At 42.7% G+C, this 26,353-nt stretch overlaps 2 protein-coding genes across 4 annotated transcripts in view; one reads left to right on the top strand and one right to left on the bottom strand.

Annotated features, from left to right (window-relative positions):
- RALGAPA2 (Ral GTPase activating protein catalytic subunit alpha 2) overlaps positions 1-14,031 on the top strand; it is a 311,093-nt gene extending 297,062 nt beyond the window's left edge. The window contains exons 39-40 of one of the 2 annotated variants that reach the window (XM_045011213.1): positions 4,430-4,469; positions 8,851-8,985. In XM_045011213.1, coding sequence (XP_044867148.1) covers positions 4,430-4,434 — 5 coding nt within the window. In that variant the 3' untranslated portion in view covers positions 4,435-4,469; positions 8,851-8,985. Of the gene's footprint in view, positions 1-4,429; positions 4,470-8,850 lie in introns of both variants that reach the window. The other variant, XM_045011212.1, reaches the window with a different exon arrangement.
- The window catches only part of INSM1 (INSM transcriptional repressor 1), a 53,429-nt gene that overhangs the window by 9,518 nt on the left and 17,558 nt on the right, over positions 1-26,353 (bottom strand). Inside the window, exons 2-4 of one of the 2 annotated variants that reach the window (XR_006578322.1) lie at positions 19,681-19,795; positions 7,176-7,416; positions 4,523-4,633 (exon numbers count right to left, since the gene is read on the bottom strand). The gene's annotated coding sequence lies outside the window, so the exon portion shown is untranslated. Of the gene's footprint in view, positions 1-4,522; positions 4,634-7,175; positions 7,417-19,680; positions 19,796-26,353 lie in introns of those variants that run through there. The other variant, XR_006578321.1, reaches the window with a different exon arrangement.

Genomic DNA, 26,353 nt, shown 5'->3' with positions numbered 1-26,353 from the left:
TTTCTGGCACACATCCCGATACAAGAAATATGCCGAGCGGCGACCTGGTCTCTCACTATGCTCTGGTCCAACAGTCGAGAGATGACGCAGCCTTTGGCTCTGCGGTCCTGCATTCCGCCACGTCTCACTCCGACCCCTCCGCCTAGGTAAGGCTTGGGAATCACCTAACTGGAATGGATATGAGCAATCACTCGAAGAAGAAAAAACGGTTACTTACCTTTGTAACTGTTGTTCTTCGAGATGTGTTGCTCATATCCATTCCAGACCCGCCCTCCTTCCCCACTGTCGGAGTAGCCGGCAAGAAGGAACTGAGGGTCAGGTGGGTCGGCTGAGGTATATATGCGGTGTCATTATGGCACCACTCCAGGGGGTGCTCAGCCGACCCACTGGCGTTGCTAGGGTAAAAATCTTCCGACGAACGTGCACGCGGCGTGCACACACCTAACTGGAATGGATATGAGCAACACATCTCGAAGAACAACAGTTACAAAGGTAAGTAACCGTTTTTTCCTAGCCTGGAACACTCTACTGAGGCAGCCACCTAAGAAATACCGCCACCATGGAATAGCTTATGAGGAAGGCTAGCCCAGTGCTCAGGGTACTGGTCTCAGACTTCAGAGACCTCTGTTCAGTTCTCTGCTCTGCTATGGCTTTCCTGTGTGACCTTGGGTGGGTCACTTAGTCTCTCTATGCCTCAGCCCCCTTTCCCTTCCCCTCCCCCCAGTGTTAACATAGAGGTAATAGTACTTTCCTACTTCGCAGGAGTGTTGTAATTACTACAGTAATGGGAGCCATATGAGTATGATGAATTATAAGGAAAGTGATCCGACCGTGAGGAGTGGCAGGAATAAGGGACCTAAGGTTGAATTTACAGATGAGATGATGATGTTCTCTATCTTTTTGTTCTTATTTAACACACACAGAACCACACTCCAAACTCCCTCAGATGCTGCTGTGACAAGGGACAGAGAGAGAGAACATGTTGTCCGCAGCTTATTCCTTTCAGTACCAAACATACATGCCTGTAGCTTCCCAGTGATGAACTCTTTTGGGAAACATCTGCCTTCCCTCCCCAAGAACATTTGTCTTTAAAGGAAATGTATTTGCAATTCTTTTAGCATTTAATATTTTAAAACGAAGATTTTCAATGTCAAGTGAAAGAGGTTTGCAGCAAAGTTGCAGTCCATCTATATTCTTAGAGCATTCTTTCTTTGGTTACTATATTTTTTCTTTGATTCAGGCATTGCTTCTATAAAATGACATGCTTTATTTCAAGCATGTGTACTCCTGTTCTTTTTGCGGATACAGACTAACACGGCTGCTACTCTGAAACTTGGGGAAAAGAAACACTCATGCACTAAATGGACAGATGATAATGTTGGTATTATTGGTATAAGAAGAATCCTTTTACCCCCAAAAATCTCTCACTTATACCAAAGTGGGAAAAGAGAAGGAAAGAAGAGTTCACGTGAAAGTTTCAGACCCAAGACTCAAGAGTATGTTGAGAATGGCAGATAGCTAACCATTTTCTATTGGTTTGATGTGAATAAAGTTGTAATAAAATGAAAAAAATATGACTTGGGATATATCTTTGTTCCAAAAAACGAGTTCTTAATTCAGGTTAGCTAACTCAGGTTAAAATAGCAGTGAAGACACAGCAGCTGGGTTTCTAACTCGGGTTAGCAGCTTGAGTTAAAGCCTGTAGGGGAGCCTGGGTTGAACTAGAGCTGCTAATCTGAGTTGAAAGCAGAGTTGCCTTGTCTTCACTGTTATTTTAACCCAAGTTAGAACGCACACTTTTTTTGTAGTGAAGACATACCCTAAGGATATGTCTACACTGCAGTTAGACACCCCGCAGCTGGCTTGGGTCTACGGGGCTGTTTAATTGCAGTGTAGACATTCAGGCTCAGGCTGCAGCCTGAGGTCTGGGACCCTCCCACCTCACAAGGTCATAGAGCCTGAGCTCCAACCTGAGCCCAGACATCTGCAGCACAGTTAAACAGCCCCTTCGCCTGAGTCAGCTGGCATAGGCCAGCCATGGGTTTTTAATTGCAGTATAGACATACCCTTAGATACCTAAACATCAGGTGAAAAATACTGCAACCCTGGAACTACTGGTGTGCAGAACCAGAGTTAGACAATCAAGGATCCTAGGCACTTCCCTAAATGAGGCCCCCTCATGGCTCTGGCCTTCCTTGGAACGGGGCAGGAGCAATTCAATAAACTATGTGATGGGGAGCCCTCCCCCACTTCTCTTCAGGTAGGCCTGGCCCTTCTCTCACCAGCTGTCCCTGTGTTGGCAGGTTGAGTCCCATCCCAGAGTTGGGGAGAACTCATTTGCTACCCACCAAAGCAGGGACTGCTTTGCCAACACCACCTCAGCAGAGCCATGATCAAGTAACTGCTGTGAGGATGTTGTCAGGGCTGCCCACAGAGCAACAGGTGTCAGAGTTAACAACCCTTTAGACACCTGAACTATTGTTTCAGGCTTTCCGCAGACTCAGGCAGGTATTGGTGCATCAGTTACACTCAGATTAAGTCTGAAAGCTTTTCTTGCGAAAAGAGAGATTTATTAACTTGGTCAAAACTTCCCCATTTTGTACTGTGTTGTCTGATTGTCCATCTTCTGCTTCCTTTACCCTCCCACCCATGAGATACTAGTGATAAAGCAATTTCCAGTTTTGCCAAACACCCCTCATCCCATGTTCAAAAATCATGAGTCAGGCCTCAGAAAATCTTGAGATTTGCTTAAAAATCAGAATATTTTTTAAATAAAAAATTTGGGGGTTCTCTTCATTTGTTTTTCTGGTGTTTGAGCCTTTAGGGTTCACATTTTCCAGGTTTTCTTAGCATCAGTGAGGGCTAGAAACTTTTTTTTTAAATGAAAGATTTGATTCCCATCTAATAACATGACTCCCAAGAGTTGGGGCCTTCAGAAAAAACACCAAATATTGCAAGACTCATGATAAAAATTTTGACAGTTGGCAGCACTGAATTCTTGTGTGTATACCATTTATCAAACTCTTTGAGATGACATGCACTATGTTTATCTAAAATGTAGTTGTTGAAGATACTATTAAAAGGGTGCTATCAACTTGAAAGCAACATTTTCCACTGAATAACATGCATCTGTTTTTACAATAACACCTAAAATTATTGGACTGGAGAGAGATTACAGAGAAAACAATATCTTTCAGTTTACTTACTTTGTGCGTTTAACATCCCTTGCAGTCAGTTTCACTGTTCTGGTGTTGGTCAGTTGCACTTCCTGTCTCATATTTTAGCGGGATGAAATCACCCTCATGAACTAGGAGAGCTCACATGTATGTTCTTCCACAGCAAATGCAAGAGGGTGTTAGTAGAAAAGCTGAAACTGAGGCAGCAGGCAGGCATATAGACAGGAATGGGACAGGGCATATTTATTAGTATTGCTTTCAGGACTGCCCTCTCTCCCCAGATAGAAAGAGCCTTATAAATATCATCAGAGAAGAAAAATCTCTTATTTTTTAAGAATTAAAAAAAAAATATCTACATGCAGTTTAAAGGGTTCTCTATCAGAAACTTTAATTATTTTAAACTGACTTCTTTTAATTTTTCAGGGATCACAAACCATTCGTTAGAAGTATAATTTTCCTTTTTATTACGAACTGATTGTTGTAATCCCCTTTTAGACATAATGCAACAGAAATATAAAGTCCGAGATCCATGCACAAAAAGCATGTGCAATTGCACAATACAGCTATCATAATTTTGCACACAAATCAAGTATTTGCATATGCAAATGATCACAGAATCATCTGAATCATCAGTTGTTCATGCAAATACCTTGCTTGTGCATGCGGTTGTACGAATTGTATGCACATCCACCCACACAATTGTACATGCATTTTTGCATGCACAAGTGGGCTTCTATATTATAAAAATGTAGTCCAAAGAGCTTAACATTATATATTCACTTGCTGATTTTTAACTTGACCAGCAAGTAAAAGCTATTTAAATCTTCATGAAACTTCAGTTTACACAGCTGTTGGAAATTATACAGCCACTAATTGACTGACAATAATAGAGCACTAGAATGTCTATAATTTCATAGTAATGTGCATGTAATATGTCATTAAGTTGGGTGGAAATGATTGTGTGCTCAAATTTTTTCTCCACATTTCAACCAACATTGGAGAGAAGTGTTGGTCTGCTCGTCCCACTTACAGCTCGCCAGATAACCGCACTAATGTGAACTTTAAAGAATATCATTATTTTCCATTATCATTATGAATATCTCAGTTACTTTCTGAATGTTTTGTTTGCTTTAAGATGCACAATTAGTGTTCTTGCACAACTAAATGGGTGTAAGCAATGTCTATGAGCCTCGTAACAGAGCAGTAGATGTGCTGTTCCTTTATTTATATGATTTTGTGTTTTTTCCCTTTAGATTAAAATATGTAAAGGTCTCATTACGGTAATTGAGAAAGGTAAGAGTGACACCTCGAGCAGGCTACAGCACTGGCATCACGCTAGATTTACTAACCAGCTTCCTTCTGTTGCTAATATAAAGCTGAAACAACTCTTGGTTTGTGGGGTCGCTCTCTCGCACTGCAGTCCCACCTCATCTTCAGGCCGGGTCTCTTTTTCTTCTCTGCAAAACATGAGTTCCAAGCTCTGCGCTGGAAAAGAGCGACCCCGACTATGCTCACCTCTGACTAGCAGCTCTAAGAGCACGGCTGCCTGCCCTGTTAGCATCCCCCTGCATGTCTGAGAAGCACATACTTTTTTTTTCTTTCTTTCTTCTGCTCCTGTTTGCTGCAGGCGGAATCTGACACCAACACCTGCCATAGTGGAAAATGTCTTTGTTGCTTTGCACTTTTGTTTGAATTGCTGCAGGGGAGCCAATGGGAGTTAAGTCCATTTACTTTTTTGTTGGCTAAGCACCATGGAATAGGATCTTGAGATGGGGCCGATAAGGAGCAGCACGTGCTGTGCTGGCCCTTTGAGTTAGCTCAGCTTAATAAGGGCCTCCCTTTCTGGGGAGGGCAGATTGCTGAACTTGGGCCTCTGAATGGAACAGCTGGGGGAGGAAAAGAAAACAAAAGAGGGGAAACACAGAGTGCCCTGAACCTGGCGATTGGGGGTGCGGTTTAGGACCCAGAGAGCAGGCCGGCGGGCCACACGCCAGGTGTGACCTTTGCAGGCTCCTTGGTTCTGTTTGTTTGTCTGGGCAATTTCCAATGCACTGATCGAATGGAAGGAAGCAGCCTGACAGCAGCATGCTGGCTGGATACGCTCAGTGGTAGGCTGGGCTTAGGCAAAGAGGGCTTGAAGCACTGAATTAACTCTTTGAATCCTGATTCACAGATGGATGCAACCCAAGAGCCTTTAAATAATAACCTGTCAAACTAGAAGCTCAATGGATTGATGAACGGTTATTTATAACCCACATTGTATCATCTAAAAAGTGTTCCATGCTTATAAATGATTGATTGTTTTACATTACCTGAAATGAGGATTTTAGGCTTAGAGTATCTTTTGGTAGGTGTTTGTGTCTGAATTGTGTATTTGAGAGGGCGAAAACGGAGCCATCTGTGAATCAGAATCTCAGACGCTAATGTTCATTAATTAGTGATGGACTTTTTTACCAGGCCATTTTTATAATTGCTTTGATGAGTTAGAACTTTTGTGCTGCCTATTTCCCCCTCAAAAATTTAGAATATAAATTTAGATAAACCTCCTTTGGGCTGTTGGAAAATCTTGAAATCTTATTGTAACCTTTACATTAATGTATTGTTTATTTTTACAAATGTGGGTATTGTCGTGTTTCCTTTCACTAAACTGATGCATAGTTAAATGGGCTAGAGTGTGTTATCTGAATAAAGTTCCAAGCTTCCATTGCGAGAGAAGGCCAAGTAATTTGAGTTCGTGCCAGACAGCTTGCAAGTGGAATTATAATATTTGTATGAAAGCCTTTATCTTTTGTGGTTATTACTTGCTCATTCTGCAGCTGCTGTCTACCTATCAATCAAGACGGTTTAGAGGGAGCTTCAAGGTTGATTGCATAGTTAAGGACTTGCCAGAAGAAAGTTTTGACTGATGGAATGTACAAACTCTAAAGGCTAAAGGAATGTTGTAGATGATTCTAAATGCTTAGGTGTGGCTATGCCTTCTTACACACTGTTTGAACTGCACTGCTTTTCATATGCGCAGGAGCTGTATTGTTGAGAGCTTGCATGAATATTGCTTGAGCTTGTCCGTTTGGTGAAAATTGTATTATTTTGACCATCTGCCATTCTGCTTAGCTGCAGGAATGTAAAATACAGCACCACCCTCCCTCCCCCCCCCCGCACTTTCTTTCTTAGGGAAAACACAGCAGTTTTCCAGTTCTAAGCCAAAACTAATAGGTCCACATTTTTCACAGAAAATGTCTTTGCATATTAAATCACATTTTTCACTTATTTGGAAGAACTTTTTTTCTGCTTGAAACAGTTGACTTAAAATATGAAACTGGTAAGTAAAAAGTATAATTTGAAATGTGAGTATCAAGTTTGCATTTCCAGACTCTGCTTCTGAGAAGAAGTAAGATTAATATAGGTGTCTAGCTCACAGTGGTGCAGCTGAATTTCTAGAAGCACTCAGAAGACAACCCAGGATTGCTTGCAGCTACACCGGGGAGTTGCTTTTGTGTAATTGATTTGTGAGAATCTGTTTGCTAAACTTATAATTTTATGAAATGTACTTTCTGTAAAATATCTTAACCCCTTCAGGGAGGAACTAAAGCCGTGGAGTCATGTTAGAATGCCAGCTGCAGTCATTAGAATGGGCCCCTTCTGTCAGGCGTCAGGAAAGAATGATTCAAATGAAAATGCTTTAGTTCAGAAACATACTGGGCTAGGTTCACTAGTGCTCTGAGGCTGCTTTCCACTGCTCTGGCAAAGCAAAACACCCATTAGACTGGGTTTACAGCTCCTTTACGCATCCATAGCATGCAAAGGAGTCTGGCTCATTGGTTTTATGGTCACTACAAGAAGGGATGGGATGAGGTAGTTTAGTGGCCCTAAGTATCAGGTTTAAAATACCTAGAACCACATGTTCAAATCTCAGCAGACTCAACTTAGTCCTCTGTCCTTCCAAGGTAAATGGAATATCATGCAGTTTACTACATGAGGATCTTTCAGTTAAGACCTTACCCATTGATGTCCTGTCTTCTTTTCTTGGATATGAAAGATTTCCTGACAGTTTTCATAAGGGCACGGTTTACCCCATGGTTTCTGGGCCAATTATTTCCCTCCTCCTGCTGTTGTATAGCGTGATATTCAACCAATTGGTTGCCAGCTCCACTGCAGATGTAATTCAGTAGCGGATGCATTTCAGTGGTGATGTTTGTGCACAGTATCTGCAACATTTTGGGATCATTCAGGATGCAAGGTGCTATAAACATGTAAAACGTTATCTTAACACGAGTAAATTAAATCCAGGTACAGGAGCACTCTGAAAATCTAGTATGTAGATGAATGAGAGATGGGCTTACGCTTCAAAATGTAGCTCAAGGTCTGAAGTTTGTGGATGCTCAGCTGTTTATAGACATAGAGGCTAACTGTGAAATTTAGATCTAGGTTTGAGTTTGGATTCTGAATCTTCCTCCTCCATCCCCAGAGGTTTGGAGGTGTTTGGATAAGGGGCTTTGCTTCAGTCCCATCTCTAATAAAAATATTTGTATTGAGGATTTACAGGGAGAACTATACCATTGTTTAAAAATATTGTACCAGGAGAGAGCTGATGAAATGGCATTCACGCTTACAGAAATGTCCTGGGACAAGTCAAAACGACAGTAGCAACAACAGAACTGTGTTGCAGCATGCATTTTTGTATTCCTCAGAGCATGATTATAATTGCACTGGGGAAAGACAAGAGTTGCACACGTGCTTTAATATTATTCATTTACTTTTGAGTTTAATAGCTGTGTCCTCATCTGTTCTCATTCAGACAAACTATTTAGTCCTGACCTCTAGTTGTAATCACATTTTGGGAATAAATGAGTTGTAACTTAAATGTGTAAAATAACAATGTGTAAATACATGTGGCCTATATGGTAGCCAACAGGGATTTGCTAAGCTTTGCATAAAGTTCTTAAATAGCCTTCTTAAATACAACAGAAATGATGGTGATTTCATTTACTGCTTCCTTAGTGGAATTGTTTAAAAAATGTTGCTTTTTTTCTCTTCAGCATCAGCAGTTAGGGCACCTTACTGTTGTATGATCAGAAATATTAATACTAAGGAAACTAATTTTCAGTCTTCAGAAACAGAGAAATTAAATACTGCAAAGCCATTCAGTGAAACACAAAACAAAGACTTAATAATACATGTGCAAGAGGGAGATTTAGAGCTATATTGTACCTTTAAGCACCAACCTAGGAGTAGACCCCAGAGACACTGTGACCCAGAAACACTCTTTTGAGTCTCACACAATTCCTTCCCTGCTTCCTTCTTGCTTCAGGGGGCAGCAGTAAATTATAACATCCTCTGTGCCAGCTCAGCTGAACTGGCCAGCACATTGAGAGGGGAGGTTCGTACTCCCCTGCCTGGGCACTTAGTCCATGTCACAACCTAGCCCTTTGATACCTTCTCTGGAAACAGCTAATACCAGCCTCCTTACCATGTAGGAGAAGCTCATTCTTCTTAACCCTTAGCCAACTGGGCCAATCCTTGAGCCAACTACATTCCTAGAGCAACTCTGGTCAATTCAGTGGAGTCGTACGGGATGAATTTTGGTTTTGGTTTTGTATTTTAGGAAGCACTTTTGTCATGGGACGCAGTCTATTGTTCTAATAATACTTTATTTTCTTGCCCACTTGCTTTTCAGGCTGTCTCGCTATGAGTGCGAGTGCTGATCTTACTGTAACCACTGGAATAGAGTTAGCAGAGCAGACCTCTCCAACACTACACCATGCCACCAAAAACAAAGCCTCTGGGAAACTTCGTCGCTCTGCTAGTGCTCTCAGCAAATCTTCAAATTAAAGCACTTTGGAAGGGGAAGCCCATTCAAGGGAATTTGAAAAACAAAATCAGAATAAAATCATTTACTGTATCAATGGAACATTGCTACATGCTTTGGATGAGCACATAAGGAAGTAACTTCCCTTATGTTGCAAAACTTAAACTATTGATGGACAGCTGTCACTTGATTTACCCATTATGCATTACACTTGATTATTGTTGTCACCGAAATAACTATGTCAAAACTGGATCTTTTTCAATGTGTGAGGCATTTAACTGATGTGGGGTAATTCACTTGTTTTCCCTTAAAATCTGTAGATGCAAGTACAGCTATCACAGGAAGAGGATGCAAAGCAAGTATTGAAACCAGTTATTTAATTTATCTTCATTGTGTTGATCATTTAATCATTCCAATTATAGTTTTAACACTTGTGTGTATATTAGCAAATTTTGTCTAATTGGAAAACAAGTTTTCATTTAATTAAACATATGATGGACTTTTTCTCTTAAGTGTGGGTGAATGACTTGGGTTCTTTTCAGTATGTCATCAAGTGTTCCCTTCCTGTTCTGTTTTGAATTGATACCCCAGTACAGTTTTTGTGCATAAAAACCATAAGTATCAAATAACTGGTTTAGGTAATTTATTTGTAATTTAGGAAAGTGCTGCCAATTGCATAAATCACCAAGACCTGGATTAAAGTCACTTGGCTCAATCTTGCCCTTTTATTCAGGGGTGCATGTCCCCATACATTTAGTAAAATCCTCACATTCAGCTTGCGCTGACCCTTGCAGGATTGGGCCCTTTGTGGGATGCTGCATATTAACATACCCAGAGAGCAGACTTAAGACTCCTGCATTCTCTCTCTTAGTGTTTATTATAACCATCACATGCCAGTGCTGCTAAACGTAAGGGTTTGCAGTTTTGGCATTATTGGTATCTATTAACAAAGATTCATACTTATACCATAAAATGTAATACAGGTTAGATGTTAACATGTACAATTTGGTTCAAACCATTTAATTTATATCTGTCCATTTATTTTTTGATAGAAATCTTCTTTTGCAGCACTATCTTTGGACATAGGGTCATTCTGTCATATGAAATGCTGCATGTGATTTAATGCATAATGTGAGCTAATCACCTTTTTTCTGTGTGTGTGTAAAAATAAAATGACCAGTGATTTCATTTAGAAAAGCGAATATTGCACATTTGCAATAACTACTTTTCACCCAGATTTGTATAACTGGGAACCAGTACATATCCTGAGTAGCCACACTGACATAGTACATCAGCACGGCAATAATCTGCAAATTAAAGTATCCCTAATTGGTCTTAGATATTGTAATAACCTTCCAAGGACACATTACATTGTGTTCTTTTGGTGATCTGCATATTGTGCAAATGTTTTGGATATAAAAAAACCTCAGTACAATTTCAGTGAATAGTGGGTTTGAGGAGTTAAGGGGAATTTTTTGTACTTTTAGAAAATTAATATTACCATAAAAGCAAGGAAAATAAGAGACACATACTGTAACCACTTAAACACTTAATAGAAGGTAGGGAATTCAGATTTAAGGCTGAAATTCTGTCCTCCATTATGACTCTGTATTGCAAAGGTCTCTAAACAGATGTTGATTTTCCATATAATAATGCTGTAATACCTAGGAACAACAGGGTATGAAATGGGTGGAGTTTCAAAACTGAATTTCCTGACCCTTTTTTGGTTTGGTGGAGGGACAGGGAGTAGTTGTCAGACACCTAACTTACAGTAACGTTTGTTTTTTGACATTTTGGCTACTAGTGTTAGTATATATGCCTGATTTTTGTATCATACCCCTGTAACCTTCCTAATCTTCCTCAGGTCTAGTTAACATAGTCTCTGTTTGTTTGTGTTTATTAAGCTGGATGCACACCTGAAAAACTTAATGTGACGTCTTACCTGAACTGAAGGGGAGCTACTTTAAGTGAAGCTAAATGCACCATTGGGTAGCCATTATTATTTGGGCTTTTTGTTGTTGCACTCAGTTTCTGTGTATACGTTAAGTGAATGTTTATTTTCACGTTGACAGTGATCTATGCTTATTCTCTGTAAATAATTAATGCTATTTGATAAATCTTTACAGTAATATTAAGTTATAGCTTGGCATTTTGTTATTGACTTTATGTATTAGTTTATTTGGTTCTAGTGGCAACCAATTTATCAGGAAAAATTAAAATGGGATGCACTCATTATCCAGAGCAGAAACTAGAAATTGTTGCTTGTGATGTTAGTACATAGTCTACACTAGCTAGCATGTACAGGTAAATGCAGCCAGCCTCCTGACAGAGGGCATAATTGAATTGCTGACATTTCAGACTGCCATTTGACTTTGTGGTCAAACCTTGTTCTTTGCGTCTTCCTGATTGTGTGTCTATAAAGTAAGTTAGAAAAAAATGTGTATTGCATTATCTAATGTGTTTTCATTTTAATCATTGTTGGGTAAGGAGGCCATGACTGTGCTTAGTTACCCAGTAAAATGTGTGTCAAATACACACCACATGGAGTAGCTCAAAGAGCATTTTTCTGAATGAGACAAGATCTTTCCTTCTAAAATGACACCAATCTCTAATGCAGGGAAGAATGAAGTGCAGAATTATTATTTCCCTGTTATATAAATAACGTATTTTCTCTTTTTAAAAAGGAAAATTAGAATCTGAGGGTTTTGGTAGTATAAAACAAACAATAAACCATTTTTTAACTCCTCAGAAATCAATTAAATCTCAGTTCACTGCATAATTCTGATTAAAAATATGTTAAATGTATCTTTGTGATATATACAGCTACTCTGGTCCTTTGTTTAGATGCCAGGTTAAAACAAGGTACATTGATCCTGTGGCAATGGATTTTATTTCCAGTATTGCAATAGTAAATGTAGATTTTAATGCACTGTATGAATATGGATACAGTAGAGTGTCATTTGCTTACCCGCACCATGTCTGGTGTACGTGGTAAAACAATGTAACTGACGCGTATCTGGCATTCATGTAACTGAAGCTGAGCAGCAGAATAGGCTGTAAGCAGGAAGAACCCCTAACGTGGGGGTGTAAGGTAGGATGTGGGAGGATAAATTGGACACCTGCTGAATACCAAAGAGCTATACCTTTTTTCTGCCCCACTTACACCATTCTTAAGCCACTGCTGAATTTGGCCCATTGTAGACTTCAGACAGACAAGTACACTGCTAATCCATAAAAGTACAGAGGATCAGACTGTTCCATCACATCTGCATGTGCAGGTCCTTAAGAAGTCACCTGACAGGATGATCCGGCCCATTTTTTAAGAGTGTATTGTACTTTACGAATGAGCTGGTTTCTGAGAGATGGAAGTTTCTGTTTGTTTAGCTTTTATCAGTGAAAACTATTTGGCTACCCAGCAACATACTTGCCTGGTTCAGGTTCCATTTGGCATAATAAAACACCACCAACTAGATTTAATTTAATCTAAGGACAATTCACTCCCTGCCCCTCTTCATAACAGTATTTGTATTTCCGTAGGGTTTCCTAGAAATTTGAAAGCTAATGTTACAAATACGCTCATTTCAATATTCAAGGGAAATCTCCAGAACATCTTCAGTACCCAATGACATGAGAGGACGCCAATTAATCCTTCCATACAGGGACAAGAATAGTAGTGTCTAAAAATAGTTTGTAAAACTTGGGGGTGAGGGGGTCACCTTTTTTAAAATCATGAGACTAAAGATATTTTTCAGTTTGTGTTGGACCAAACTCTACAACACCTGTGGCTGAAAATTCTCTCCTACTCCAGTTCTCTTGACTCTTTGCTTCATAGTACCCTTAACTGGGGAAATAAAATACTCCAGAAGTGTGCACTGTTGTGATGCAAGACCTTATTACCATAGTGCAATTCCAGTTGTCATTTGGCTAAAGTGTGGTAGAGGATATATCTTTACCATTCAGTTGTCAGTAAGATAATTTACAAGAACAAGACATCCAGGAATTTTTATTCGCCTAGATATACCTTCATATGTGTTGGGTAGATACCTTCCCCAAAGTGTAAGGGTAGTCATATAGTATAAGAGAATTGTGCTTATGTAATATTTCTTTTGTACATGCTTGTATTCTAATGATGGAGGGGAACAATCATGATATCTTTAGAAAACTCAGGAACCTTCCCTCCTTCAAAATGCGTCATTCTTCATAGTGAAGGGGCAATTTTGCATCCTCTGTACTAGTAAAGCAGGAAAATTGTGAGTCTTCTAAAAATGCCTCCAGGAACCAGTAAGATACAACATTTGAACGTCTCCACTCATTAGGAAGGGAGTCTGTTTTCCTAATGTACAGCTGGTTATAATTCAGTGGGTCTCAAACTTTTTTACTGCTGACTCCTTTCACACAGCAAGCCTCTGTTACAAACTTCTGCTCCTCTTTTTAATGTATTTAACACCATTATAAATGCTGGAGGCAAGCAGGGTTTGGGGTGGAAGTTGACAGCTTGTGACCCCCCATGTAATAACCTCGCACCCCCCTGAGGGGTCCCGACCTGCAGTTTGAGAACCCCTGGATTACGTGGATATTTTCACAACAGTGGCTTTGCTTTTATCACAGGTTATAAAGTTATGGCTCCTGTTGCCTTTACTAGAAAAGGATGCTGGAAAAGCTTTAGTCTTTTATATGTTCTCCTATTGGGCCCATCTGTAATGTCCAGTATACGGAACTGTGCAGAAGCAGGTGAAGTGGAAATGGCTGTGCTTTGTAATTTTCTTGTCTCTGAACATACCAAACAATCTTCCCAGTTGATCATCCTCATGAAAGTCAACCAGTGGAATTTCAGAAAATAAATTGTCCCCCTCTGAGACTGGATTCCAACATGTCATGAACCACACTAAATCCTTTACTACTCTAAGGTCTCGGTGAGGATCAGATCTAAGTGCAGGTGCCCAAAGATGTGATGATGCAGAGAGCCTTCCCTTCCCTTCCACTCCTGGGCAGGAGCCAAGGATAATCCCATTGGAGAGCACAGGCACTGCGTCCAGCTCATGCTGAAAGCACTACTAACTTCCCAAAAGGGGGAATGGTAAGAGCATCCCACTCCCGGCAACCATGCTGGCCTGGCATGGAGCACAGTGCATGCTACACCTTTAAACAGAGTGGCAATGCATCATTGCAGCATGTGCTTCCCCAGAGCCCCAGTTGAATTTCCATCTGGGGTTCATGCTATACTGGAGCCTCTCCTCAGTCTCCAATGTGGCTAATGGCTTAGAAAGCACAATTTGGTCCTTAAAAGGCTTTGAAATGTTATCAAATATGCATTTGTGCTTTAGTCTGGGATTGAATGAAAGAAGAAGGTACAAGATCCACAATGCACACTCATTGTGTAATCCCAGGCACAAATGATGCACTCAAATCGCATCCTGTGATTGTTCAGAAACCATGTCCCAGATTATTTAGCTTCTTAGGCACTGCCTGGCTTGAAGCCATTTAATACATGTCCTAGGGTGACTTCTGGGAGAAAATGAAAACAGTCCTATTGGTGACATTCACTGGATAGGGCAGTTACAAACTTTTGCCCCTCTTAGAACTTGATTGAGAAAGTTGGTTTCTCAGATTGTTTTGGGCCTGAGTCATGCAACTCTCACACAAGGAAGGTCAGAGTCATCCCCCGTGTGACCATATCAAAGTCAAGAAGTGAATTCACTCTATCAGACTTGATAAGAACAAATCATGGGAGCAAGGTGTTTTCACTAGGAATACAGGGTTTGATCCTTATCAAGTAATAATGTTTGACATAATGCTTTAAAGTCCAAAATGCTCCTGAACGAATGGAAAGGGCTGCAATTAGCAAAGCCTCTCTCCCCATTTGGGCAAAGCTGTATTGCTATTGGATTGCCTTCAAGTGAAATGTTCAGCAAGGCCCCAAACCATCCGTATGTCAGAGAGAGATTTGCTTGAGTGAGGAGTTCTGAACTGAGCCGAGATAGGGTACTCAAGGTAATCAAACTGATTCTTCATTGGAATGTTGCATCTTTTATTCACACAGATGGCTGTGTCCTTGATGCACATAGGCAATTCAGACTGAAATTCGCTCCTTTTTCATTTTTTCCACCCCCTCACTGTCTGTAAGCCTAGCCGCCTCCAAAGGATCTTTGATTACTGAACTTAGAGCCAGCACTGCAACCGGCATCCTTTCTCTGGATCATATTTAGGAGCATTCATTGCAGCACTCAGCTGCCAGTAGTAAGTACATTTGATCAATATTTTCAAAGAAATGGCCCTTTGGATAAGTGCAGAAGTGAGGTCCTCATGAGAGCACTCCCACTGTATTGAACCTTGCAAGCATTCTCAGCCGTAGCCTCTGGCACGGTTTGAACCAGCAGAGGCTGTGCAACAATGGCATTATCTTCAGCTTCCTCTGAAGGGGTTTTTGCAGCATTTTGCTAATAATAATTACAGACCATTACCAACCCCCAAAGACATTATTTATGTACCATTCAGTGTAAGAAATGCTTAATGAGAGTTCCTCCTCTTCTAAGCCTCATAATGCCTTGTTGCAGAGTGATTTACATGAACATTCAAAATGATCTGTTTCTAATGTCTGTTTTCTACTCTACAGAGAATTTACATAGGAAAATGAAGGGGGTCAGTTCTCTGTCATAACGGGAATGCTATGGGGGTATTTGTTTGTTGGTGGGAAAAGGGACCCCCCACACACACTATCTATATTGGAGAGGGGGTGACAAAGTTCTCTCTTAAATAGCCTTTGGGTGAACTTTTGATACTGAAATGGAAAGTTAATCCTACACAGCAGGAGATGAATTCTAAAGTCATTTTGTTTGTAAAATGATTAGTGTGATCCGAGAGTTAATTAGTTTGAGCTGCCGAGAATGGGTTACACGTGTTCTGTTTGTTATGCTGTAATGTTAGCAAAGTCTTTAAAATTCATTTTACAGTTAAAAATACTGTTCTTTTGGGCCAAGATTTTTTAAAAATGGAGGCCTAAAGTTAGGCTCCTAAATGCGTGATGAGATTTTGAAAAGTTCTGCCAGCCAGAAGCTCCCATTGAAGTCAATAAGAGCCTCTGAAAATCGGGCCACTGATTTTGGGTACTAAATATGGATATAGATGACTAACTTCAGGCCCCCACCTTTGAAGTCTGTCTTAGGAAATAATAGTTTTATGATTATTTGCTGCCTTGTAAGCAATTGGGAATCAGCTCTTCTTACAGACAAGGGCTGGCAAGCTGAGTCAACTCTACCAGAGCCCAGTTTCTAAGGACAATCAGAAAAGGTTTAAAATATTTGAAATATACTACAGAATCGAGAGACTGTGTAAAACGTTTGTTTTCTCCAGCACTGATGGAGATGAAGGCCCAGATGCTGTGCACACTTTTTTCACAAGTGAGTGACTATACACCTGAGTAGTGCCACTGAGTTCAGTGGGGCTACTCTCACACGAGTGTTTGCAGGACAGGGACCTTATTTTGTCAAAATAATTTGATACGTGTTGAGGGAAATTTTCAAAGGGCAGTTAGTGAACTACCTCCTCAATGGAATTTGGGCATCTGAGTCCTCTTTGTGCTTTTGAAAATCTTTCCTTTCCCTTCCCTATATGCATGTAACATGCATGAGATTTAGGTGATCAAAAGAGAGAGACCCCCAACCCTGCAAACACTTGCACACCTGTTTAGCTTTACACAAGTGAGTAATCCCCTTTAAGTCAAAAGTTAGCACCTATTAAGTGTTTGCAGGATCAAGGTCTTAACATTGTTACTACTGTATTGGTGTATGTCAAGGTTCCCATCAGAAACATGCCTATTATCAGGAAGTTGTAGCCTGCCATTCATTCAGGAGTATCTTGCTCTTCTATGGCTCCAAAATATCTTTGATGTTTACATTTGGGTGGGTTAATGTTAATACAGGGTATTAGATACATAAGAATTGGAAAAAGTACAGCGAAGGGCAACAAAAATGATTAGGTGTACGGAAAAGTTTCCATATGAGGAGAGATTAAAAAGACTGGGACTATTCAGCTTAGAAAAGAAACAACTGAGGGGGAATATGGTAGAGGTTTATAAAATTATGAATAATATGGAGAAAGTGATTAAGGAAGTGTTGTTTACTCCTTCACAAAACACAAGAACCAGGGGTCACCCAATTAAATTAATAGGCCGCAGTTTTAAAACAAACATAAGGAAGTACTTCTTCACATAATGTCCAGTCAACCTGGAACTCATTGCCAGGGAATGTTGTGAAGGCCAAAATTAGAATTGGGTTAAAAAAAGAATTAGATAAGTTTCTGGAGGATAGGTCCATCAATGGCTATTAGCCAAGATCAGGGACACAACCTCATGCTCTGGGTGACCCTAAACCTCTGACTGCCAGAAGCTGGGACTTGACAACAGGGGATGGAGAACTCAAAATTTCCCTTTTCTGTTCATTCCCTCTGACGCATTTTGCACCAGCCGCAGACAGGATACCAGGCTAGATGGACCATTGGTCTGACCCACTATGGCCGTTCTTAACTAATCCATTTGAGTAGTCAAAAGACAGGAACAGCTCACGAATGGTTTCAGATACTAGTCCACATTGCCGTATGCCTGAGCTAGTACACTTACACAGAGGTGAGCAGTAGCTAATTCTGTAAGATGAACAGTACTGTAATGTGAATGCAGTGCTGGCTAATTTACAGGGCATTAATTGTATGTTCCAATTTAAACTGTATCATTATTTGACCCATAACAAGTCTCTCCACCCATGAGATTTTTCTTTTCTTTTTCAGCATGCAAAATAGCAATAAGTTTAATGCTCAGGATTAATGATCATCTAGGGTCTCTTAACTGTGCTTCAGGTCATTAACTTCTCCCATTTACATCACTCCCTGAGAAATGACCCACATCATGATCCTTATTGTTTAAACGATCACCCAGATAGCGAAGATCAGCACTGAGTGATTACAGGCCTGATCCTACAAACACTTGCTGCCAGACAGAGGGCCTGAGCGAAAGCCCATTCAGTGGATGCAGAGTCTTTCCATAGACTTGAATGGGCTTTGGATGAGGCGCTTTGCACCTACTAACATGTGAGGTTCCATTGAAGTCAGTGGAGCTACTTGTGCTTTAAATGTTTCCCGGAGTGAGGGTGAACATAAGCACTTCACTGTGCACTTGTCTTGAACATTTGTGTTTTCTGAATCAGGGCCTATATGATTAACAATTCTGATAATAGCATAAATGTCCCTAAATAGAAATATATACAATAGACCAAACCTCTTAGGTCTGCCAAGTAAATAGCATAGTTAAAAAGAATCTAAGTACCCACCAGATGGAGGTGTCAGGCATTTTGAGATTTTTTTCCTTTTGAACTAATATTTAATTTACATATGAAAAACTATAGAAAAGAGCAGTAAAATGCTGGCTTAACCCAACACCGTCTGAACTGTCACTGATGTATGCCGTTAACCTACTCTGCCATGCCTTGGTATTACAGCAGATACGTCAGCAGTTACTATAGTGGTCCAAACTTCTAGTGGACTTTCAGCTTTAAACTGACAAAAGCCAGGCAATTCAGAGATAGGAGTGAACCTTTGCTTTTGCTTTGAAATAATTTTATGTGTAGATTAAGGAAAAAAGTCAACTTTCTAATCTAAGAGGAAAGGTGATGTAAAATTAACACTTTGCACTAATCCACTGAACTTCCCAGGGCATTGTGAAAAAGATTGAATATGTGTTTGTTTATACTAGACTATGCTAGCTTCAAAGTAGTTCTCATTTCTAGAAATAGTAACTGATCCTTTTCTAAAAGTCATGTTAGGCAAAGGTGTGTGACCCTGGAGAGTGGGCACTTACTGTTTAAAAAAAAAATCATTTAAAGTGAAGTTTCATAACTGAAGGGTGCATTCTGAAAACTTTTCCAATGTTACCTTACCTCAGCTGACATGTCACTAGGCACAATGTATTGATTATGAGAGTGCGGTATTCTGCAGTAGGGTTACATGGGAGATGTGGAACTCCGTTCTGCATAGCTTTAGTCTTGACTTGGCTGTACTGCTGAGCAATAATGGAAAAATCAGAATCCAGAAGTACAGTCACATTGGGATGTCTATACATATCTTAGGCTGCATAAGATCATCTGTTCAGTTATAAAAAGCAGGTGCTATAATGTCCTCTTTTGGTGCATTTACCTGTATTATAATATTTGTAAGATGAAAACCCATGCTTGAAGTGCCCAACTTTCTGGTTAACATGTAAAAAGTTTTTATGATGCAAATCTGAAATCTTTGTTATGTGAGTTTTACAGTGAACTAAGTTTCATTAAAATTATTTAAAACTGTAACCTGACTTTGTGTGTGTGTGTGTCTGTGTAGGTTTGAGATGCTTGGATGAAATGCGCTATATGCAGCAAGTCCAAACGTGCTGTTACTTTACCAAAACTAGCCTTAAGAAAACCACAGTGATAGTCCAAGTAATGAAATACAATTTATATTATACTGTAAAATCTATAGTAAAACACTTGACTCTTAATTCTCAGTTACCCTAAGGCCCCTTTACACTGTTCTGGCACACTAACAGGGCCTTAAAGTGGGTATAAATATAATTTATTGGTCCCATTTGACTGCAGTGGAAGCAAAGTTAGGACAACACTGAGCATTTCTGAAAATCCCACCCTTGGTTTGTTTGTTTTTTAAACCCGTACATATTACCTGAGAGAGGGGATACTGCAGAAGACTGTACTTTATCAGTGGATATGTGCCTAAATAGCATCCTGGTGTGCATTCTCACTAGACCAGATTGGCTTATCACCATGGGCACGTGCACCTAACAACAAGGAAAGGCAGTTACTGATAGGTTACATAGAAACCTCAATAACCAAACAACACTATGTACAAATCATAAAACAAGAAGATGCATGTCAACACTCACCCTCAGGCCCATCTGCTCACCATTTATACATGCCAGAAGAAAACATTTATGGCTTGAATATGCAATTTTCCGGATGCAACAGATCATGCCCCCAAAATGCTACCTGAGGCTGATCACAATGTGGCAATAGAAGCATGGAGACAAGAAAAGCACTTTCTAGGGGCATGTGTTAGGGTTGCCAAGTGTCCAGTTTTTGACCAGAATGCCCGGTCAAAAAGGGAGCCTGGTGGTTCCAGTCAGCACTGCTGACTGGGCCGTTAAGTCCGGTCAGTGGGGCTAAGGCAAGCTCCCTGCCTGCCATGGCTCTGCCCAGCTCCCAGAAGCAGCAACATGTCCCTGCAGCCCCTCATCCCCAGCCCCACCCCAGAGCCTGCACCCCCAGCTGGAGCCCTCACCCCCTCCTGCACCCCAGCCCAGTGAGGGTGGGGCAGAGTGAGCAGGGGCAAGGCCTCAGGAAAGTGGCGGGGCGAGGGGTGTTCGGTTTTGTGCAGTCAGAAAGTTGGAAACCCTGTGTGTTGTGTGGGTCATAGTAAGTGAACACAAGCTCTAGGAATATCAGCAAAACAAGAAAATGTAGCCTCATGCAAGCAAAGTAATCTAGAGTGCTGTGTTTGCAGCATTACGCTCTTGTAGCTGAGATACTCTCCGATACTACCACTCCTTGCTTAAGTAGGTTGTCATCCATTAAAGGAATGCTGAATTTAAGAGCATACTGTGTGGAGCATGCATTGTCATAAACATATCACACCTTTCAACCTGCCACTAACATTGCATCCACATTTCAGTGGGGGCATCTGAATCGCATTTGCAGGATACCAAAGCTCCTTGCCTATAAGTATAATAGGGCTGGTCAAAAAAGAATTTGAAGAGAAACTTGCAAAAGAGACAAAAACTAACAGCAAAAATTACTTCAGAAGCAGGAAACCTGCCAAACGCTCAGTGGGGCCACTGGACACTGCGGTACTACAGGTGCACTGAAGGAAGACACCGCTATAGCGGAGAAGCTAAATGAATTTTTTGCATCGGTCTTCGCTGTAGAAGATGTGAGGGAGATTCCCACACCTGACCCATTCTTTTTAGATGACAGATCTGAGGAACTTCCTCAGCTTGAGGTGTCAATAGAGGTGGTTTTAGAATAAATTTGATGTGAAATTGCAGAACTACTAACTTTGGTATGTAGCCTATCATGGAAATCAGGCTCCATCTGAGGAGAGAGTAAAAAGACTGGGACTCTTCGGTTTAAGAAAGAGGCAACTAAGGGGGATTATGTTAGCGGTCCATAAAATCATGACTGGTGTGGAGAAAATGAATAGGGAAATGTTAGTTACCTCTTCATATAACACAAGAGTCAGGGGTCACCCAATGAAATTAATAATCAGCAGGTTGAAAACCAGCAAAAAGAAGCACCACGTCACACAGTGCAGAGTCAATTTGTGGAACTCATTGCCAGGAGATGTTGTGAAGGTCAAAAGTATAACTAGGTTAAAAAAAATTGGATAGGTCCATCAATGGCTATTAGCTAGGATGATCAGGGATGCAACCCCATGCTCTGGGTGTTCCTAATCCTCTGACTCAGAGAAACTGGGATTGGACGACAGCAGATGGCTCACTAAATAAATTGCCCTGTTTTTCCCTCTGAAAGATCCGGCACTTGCCGCTACCAGAAGACAGGATACTGAGCTAGAGGGACCATTGGTCTGCCCCAGTATGGCCATTCTTACGTTCTTGCAACTAATACTCCTGGTTTTTTTTTAAGTGCTACATTTTAGGCCATATGTTCAATACATTGCAGAGTCAAAGATAGATATGGACAGAACAGAGTACCTATAATCTCCTACAATGGAGAAGCACGTGACCATTTGCACCGAGTATGAACAACCTCTTTGTCTGCTCTTTGGACACCATCAAAAATCATGTATTGTAACATATCAGGTAGCATGGTCAAGCCTGCTCTATGAGAGGCACTACTCACTGGATGAATCCAAAGTCATGTGCTAAGTGATTTGTTTGTAGACAGGAGGTGGCTTTCCTTGCACAGTTCCAGCCTGTCCCTCTCATTGATGGATGGCACCAAAAGCAAAACACGGATTCCCAGAAGTTGCTGCACGCATTGATCTCAGGCTTCAGGCTGTGTGTACATCCCTCAGCTATTACTGTAACAATTAGGGCTAGTGCCTGTCTAATAGCAACTAGATTATTACAGCCATAGGAGACTATTCCTGTCTGATGCCATAGAGAGCCTGCACATTGCCTGGCACTGTTATAATCCTAGTAGCCTGTCAGTCTCTCTGGACTTCCAGCTAAGGAATTTGGACTCTGGACATTTCCCCAGGCCTCCCATTAGTCAGTGCTCGGGCTGCAGATAGAATAGATACTATTTCCTGTACTCCTTTGTTGTTGTTTTATTTATTTACTGTTTTGTCTATTTCGATTGTAGGATCCTTGGCTCAGGGCCAGTGTTGTACATCTGTAAAATGCCTCAAATTATGTGATCTAGTATAATAATGTATATTCCCAAGTCAAGTAACTGAGGTCTGCTCTACGTTACAGAGTTAGGACGACATACTATGTCATTCCTAACTATGGAAGTGTCTACACTTATATTTGGTTCCTGCCAACGTAACTGCCCCACTATGTGGACTTAATAACTCCACCTCCATGAGTGGAGTAGAGTCAAGGTTGACATAGTTACGGCGACGCAGTGTCAGTGTAGATACAATGCTGCTTACTGGCTTTCAGACGTCAGCCCAATATGCCCCACACTGACAGTGTAATCGATACAAGCGCTCCTGGTGAGGACGCACACCACCGTTACAAGGAGCAAATTGTAGACACGCACAAACTATGTAATTACTGCAGCAGCTGTATGCCAACATAAGTTATGTTGACTTACTTTTGTAGTGTAGACGTGGCCAAAAAAGACGGTTACTCACCTTTGTAACTGTTGTTCTTCGAGATGTGTTGCTCATATCCATTCCAGTTAGGTGTGCGCGCGCCGCGTGCACGTTCGTCATAAGACTTTTACCCTAGCAACACTCGGTGGGTTGGCTGGGCGCCCCCTGGAGTGGCACCACTATGGCACCGGATATATACCCCAACCGACCCAGCCACCCCTCAGTTCCTTCTTGCCGGCTACTCCGACAGTGGGGAAGGAGGGTGGGTTTGGAATGGATATGAGCAACACATCTCGAAGAACAACAGTTACAAAGGTGAGTAACCGTCTTTTCTTCTTCGAGTGATTGCTCATATCCATTCCAGTTAGGTGATTCCCAAGCCTTACCTAGGCGGTGGGGTCGGAGTGAGATGTGGCAGAGTGCAGAACCGCCGAGCCAAAGGCTGCATCATCTCTAGATTGTTGGACCAGAGCATAGTGCGAAGCAAAGGTGTGGACCGATGACCAGGTAGCTGCGCGACACATTTCCTGGATTGGTACATGGGCCAGGAAGGTGGCTGATGAAGCCTGAGCCCTGGTAGAGTGTGCAGTGAGATGGCCCGAGGGAACATGAGCCAAGTCATAGCACGTGCGTATGCACACCGTCAACCACGAGGAGATCCTCTGTGAGGAGACGGGCAGGCCTTTCATCCGGTCAGCCACTGCAACGAAGAGTTGGGGGGATTTTCGGAAGGGCTTTGTCCGATCAATATAAAAAGCGAGCGCCCTACGGACATCTAAGGAGTGTAGCTGCTGCTCCCGTGGGGATGAATGAGGCTTCGGGAAGAAGACCGGAAGGAAGATGTCCTGATTGGTATGGAAGGCCGACACCACCTTAGGGAGGAACGCCGGATGTGATCGCAACTGTACCTTGTCCTTGTGAAAGACAGTATACGGTGGGTCCACCGTAAGCGCTTGAAGTTCAGAGACCCGTCTGGCCGATGTAATGGATAGTAGGAAAACTGTCTTCCAGGACAAGTATAGCAGTGAGCAAGTTGCCAATGGCTCGAATGGCGGAATCATAAATCTGTTTAGGACTAGGTTGAGGTCCCAGGTAGGGGTAGGGTGGCGTATTTGGGGGTAGAGGCACTCCAGGCCCTTGCGAAATCGAGTAACTAAGGGGTGGGAAAACACGGAGTGGCCACTCTCTCCTGGATGGAACATGGAGATGGCCGCCAAGTGCACCCGCAAAGAAGATATCGCCAGGCCCTGCTGCTTGAGGGACCAGAGGTAGTCCAAGATAGTGGGGATCGAGACCTCCGAGGGAGTAGCATTCTGCGTCTCACACCAGCAGGAGAAACGCTTCCACTTGGCCAGATATGTGGACCGAGTGGAAGGCTTTCTGCTACTCAGGAGTATATGCTGTACCAGAGCGGAGCAGCGTAACTCTGATTTGTCTAGCCATGCAGGAGCCACGCCATGAAGTGGAGGGCCTGCAGGTCCGGGTGGCGGAGATTGCCGTGGTCCTGTGTTATGAGGTCCGAGTGGAGTGGCAGGGTAATTGGGCTGGCTATGGAGAGGTTGAGCAGTGTGGTGAACCAGTGCTGTCTGGGCCACGCTGGCGCGATCATGATTAGATGCGCTCTGTCCTGGCGGAGTTTTAACAGGACCCTGTGAACCAGCGGGAATGGTGGGAAGGCATAGAGGAGCCGGTGCTTCCACGACATGAGGAATGCGTCCGAGATCGACCCCGGTGAAAGACCCTGGAAGGAGCAGAACACTTGGTATTTCCTGTTCGCGCGAGATGCGAATAGGTCTATGTGGGGAAAGCCCCACTTCTGGAAGATCGAATGAATAATGTCTGGTCTTATCGACCATTCGTGACACAGGAAGGATCTGCTCAGCCGCTCCGCCAGAGTGTTCCGAACCCCTGGGAGAAAGGACGCTACCAGGTCCATCGAGTAGGCTATACAGAAGTCCCAGAGTCGGATGGTCTCCTGACAGAGGGGGGAAGATCGAGTCCCTCCCTGCTTGTTTATATAATACATGGCCATTGTGGTGTTTGTAAACACTGAGACACAACGGCCGTTCAGATGCTTCTGGAATACCTGGCACGCCAGGCAGACCGCTCTCAGTTCTCGGACATTTATGTGAAGTGCCAGTTCCTGCGATGACCAAAGGCCCTAGGTGCGAAGGTGTCCGAGGTGAGCCCCCCATCCAAGAGATGACGCGTCTGTCATCAGGGATAGTGAGGGTTGTGGCGGATGGAACGGTAACCCTGCACATACCAGGGAGGGAGTTAGCCACCAGTCGAGGGAGCGTAGGGTGCTCGGTGGAATGGTGACTATTGTGTCTATTGGGTCCCTGCCCAGACGATACACCGAATTGAGCCACGTTTGGAGGGGTCGAAGGCGGAGCCTGGCATATTTGGTCACATGAGTGCAGGCAGCCATGTGTCCTAGGAGACCAAGACAGGTGCGAGCCGAGGTCGTGGGGAAGTTCTGCAGACCTCGGATGATTGCTGCCATTGCCTGGAATCGCGGCTGAGGCAGGTAGGCCTTGGCTAGAGTGGAGTCCAGGGTAGCTCCTATGGAGTCTAGCCGTTGTGTGGGGACGAGTGTGGATTTCTCCGTATTGAGCATCAGGCCTAAACGTGTAAATAGGTCCCTGACAATGCCTACGTGCTGCATGACTTGCGCCTGGGAGGTCCCTCTGATGAGCCAGTCATCCAGATACGGGAAGACGTGTATCCCCCATCGGCGGAGGTGTGCGGCGACTACGGCCATACACTTTGTGAACACCCTTGGGGCTGTGGAGAGGCCAAAGGGAAGGACCGTAAATTGGAAATGTTGATGGTTGGCCACAAAGCGAAGGTACTTCCTGTGCGGAGGAAAAATGGCGATGTGAAAGTACGCATCCTTCATATCGAGGGCAGCATACCAGTCTCCAGGATCCAAGGACGGGATAATGGTCCCCAGGGAGACCATGCGGAACTTCAACTTTATCATGAACTTGTTGAGGCCTCGCAGGTCTAGGATAGGCCTGAGGCCTCCCTTTAACTTGGGGATCAGAAAGTAACGCGAGTAAAAACCTTTGCCCCTTTCTTCTTTTGGTACCTCCTGTATCGCTCCGATGGCGAGGAGCATCTGCACCTCTAGTAGGAGGAATTGCTCGTGAGAGGGGTCCCTGAAGAGGGACTGGGATGGAGTGTGGGAAGGTGGGGTTGAAACAAATTGGAGGTGGTATCCTTGTTTCACCGTGCGTAGGACCCAGATGTCTGAGGTCAATTGGGACCACGCCGGGAGGAAGTAGGAGAGGTGGTTGGAGAAGGGAGGAAAAGGATCCTGTCCGGAAACTGGTACGTCGTCCTCGGTCATACCTTCAAAAGGCAGACTTTGGTCCCGCTGGTGGTTTGGGGGGACCGTGGTTTTGGCCCGCTTGGGGCCCTGACTGACGTCTACGCTCATCTCGCCCGCGCCGTCTGCTAAAGTCTTGCCTGTGTCTGGGCACAAAGTACGGGCGGTAAGTTTGGGGATGGAAAGGTCTGCGCTGGGTCACAGGTGTATGCATGCCCAAGGAAC

Source organism: Mauremys mutica, chromosome 3 (assembly GCF_020497125.1).
Source record: "Mauremys mutica isolate MM-2020 ecotype Southern chromosome 3, ASM2049712v1, whole genome shotgun sequence".
In the NCBI taxonomy this organism is placed as follows: Eukaryota; Metazoa; Chordata; order Testudines; family Geoemydidae; genus Mauremys; species Mauremys mutica.
Note: the sequence above shows the minus strand (reverse complement) of the source record. Positions and strands in the feature narration are given on the sequence as shown.